At 61.5% G+C, this 1,898-nt stretch overlaps 1 protein-coding gene across 1 annotated transcript in view; it reads left to right on the forward strand.

Annotated features, from left to right (window-relative positions):
- KAT7 (lysine acetyltransferase 7) overlaps positions 1–1,898 on the forward strand; it is a 15,881-nt gene that overhangs the window by 5,640 nt on the left and 8,343 nt on the right. Inside the window, exons 5-8 of the mRNA XM_033511495.1 lie at positions 4–93; positions 523–621; positions 760–870; positions 1,723–1,896. Coding sequence (XP_033367386.1) covers positions 4–93; positions 523–621; positions 760–870; positions 1,723–1,896 — 474 coding nt within the window. The remainder of the gene's footprint in view (positions 1–3; positions 94–522; positions 622–759; positions 871–1,722; positions 1,897–1,898) is intronic.

The following is a 1,898-nucleotide window of genomic DNA, read 5'->3' on the forward strand; positions in this document are numbered from 1 at the left end:
CAGGTGCGAGCGCAGAGCCGGGACAAGCAGATCGAGGAGCGGATGTTGGCCCACAGGCAGGATGACAACAACAGGCACGCCACCAGGCACCAGGTGAGCAGGGCCAGCCTGGGCTCCGTCCCTGGGGAGCTGCTGGGCCAGAGCAGCCCCTGCTGTCCCTCCAGCGGGCTGGGAGAGCAGAGCTGCCTTCTCGGGGTGCTCCTCCCGTGTTTGGCTGCGCAGCACCGGGAATTCCTGCGGAGCTGTGAGCTGCAATTTCCCTCCGAGTCAGCCCTGGAGAGGCAAAGCAGGGGGATGACATTTCCCAGTCCTGAGTCAGCTGGAGCTGCTCCCCAGCACGGAGCGTTCCGTGGGGAGCTCACCCCGTCCCGGGGCAGGGAAGGGGAATGAATTTCCTGCCGTGCATTCCTGCAGTGCCCTGTGGGTAGCCCAGGATCTGGTTCAGGACGGGGTTGTTTGGGGTGCAGGGGGATGTCTGGGGGGGCTGCAGCTCCTCAGGGCCCCTCCTGGGGTTTCTCTCAGGCCCCCACGGAGAGGCAGCTGCGCTACAAGGAGAAGGTGGCCGAGCTGAGGAAGAAGAGGAACTCGGGGCTGAGCAAGGAGCAGAAGGAGAAATACATGGTAAAAGCAGGGATTTTATCCTTCCCACCCTTCCCGGGGTGGGATTTGGCTCTCCCAGTCATCCTGCAGCATTCCCAGCTAGAAGAGCTGCAGGATCCAGCGGCTCAGCAGCCAAACTCCCACCCTTTGGTTTTCCAGGAGCACAGGCAAACCTATGGCAACACCAGGGAGCCTCTCCTGGAGAACCTGACCAGCGAGTACGACCTGGAGCTGTTCCGGAGGGCTCAGGCACGCGCCTCCGAGGACCTGGTGAGATCCGTCCCGGGACCTGGGGCAGCTGCAGGGCTGGGGGTGAGCTCCAGCCATCCCCAGGGAGAGCTGGAGGAGCAGCTGGAGCTGAGCTCTGCGCTCAGGAATGTGTGGTGACATTCCAGGGGTGCTGCCAGGGGACGGTGACAGCTCCGGCTTCCCTGCCCAGGGCTGCTGACAACAAAAGCAGCTCGGCCTCAGCCCGTGGCTGAGTTCACAGCCTGGTGTTGCTGAAACTCCTGAGCAGCTTCCCAAAGCCACATCCCATTCCAGAGAGGGATCAAACGATGCTTTGATGCTTTCCTGGGACAGCTGGGGTACCTGGGGCAGGGCCTTGGGCCGTGTCACGGAGCCACAGAACGATCCGGGCTGGAAAAGCCCTGTGAGATCATCGAGTGCCACCCGTGCCCTGACACCACCCTGTCACCGAGTGCCACATCCAGGCTTCCCAAACAGCTCCAGGGATGCTGACACTTCCCTGGGCAGCCCCTTCCACTTCCCAGTGCCTTTTTCTGGGAAGAAATTCCTCCTCGGGTGCAGCCCAAAGGTGTTCCGGCACAGCCTGGAGCCGTGTCCTGTCGTTCCCTGGGAGCAGAGCCTGGCTGCCCATCCTGTCAGGGGTTATGGAGGGCCTGAGGTCTCCCCTGACCCTTTTCTCCAGGATAAACACCCCCAGCTGCTCCTCACAGCACTCGTGAGGCTCCCTGGGCATCAGGACAGGAGCCGCAGGAATTTAACAACGGATGAATTTACAGGACTAAACCCAGATTTCCTCCAGGAAAACAAATCCCTCTTGTCCTCCAGCTGCCTTGATTGGATTTTTAATGTGAGCCTGTGTTTCCCCCGGGGCAGGAGAAGCTGAGGCTGCAGGGGCAGATCACCGAGGGCAGCAACATGATCAAGACCATCGCGTTCGGGCGCTACGAGCTGGACACGTGGTACCACTCGCCCTACCCCGAGGAGTACGCGCGCCTCGGCCGCCTCTACATGTGCGAGTTCTGCCTCAAGTACATGAAGAGCCAGACCAT

The sequence above is a fragment of the Parus major genome, unplaced genomic scaffold (assembly GCF_001522545.3).
Source record: "Parus major isolate Abel unplaced genomic scaffold, Parus_major1.1 Scaffold273, whole genome shotgun sequence".
Taxonomy (NCBI): domain Eukaryota; kingdom Metazoa; phylum Chordata; class Aves; order Passeriformes; family Paridae; genus Parus; species Parus major.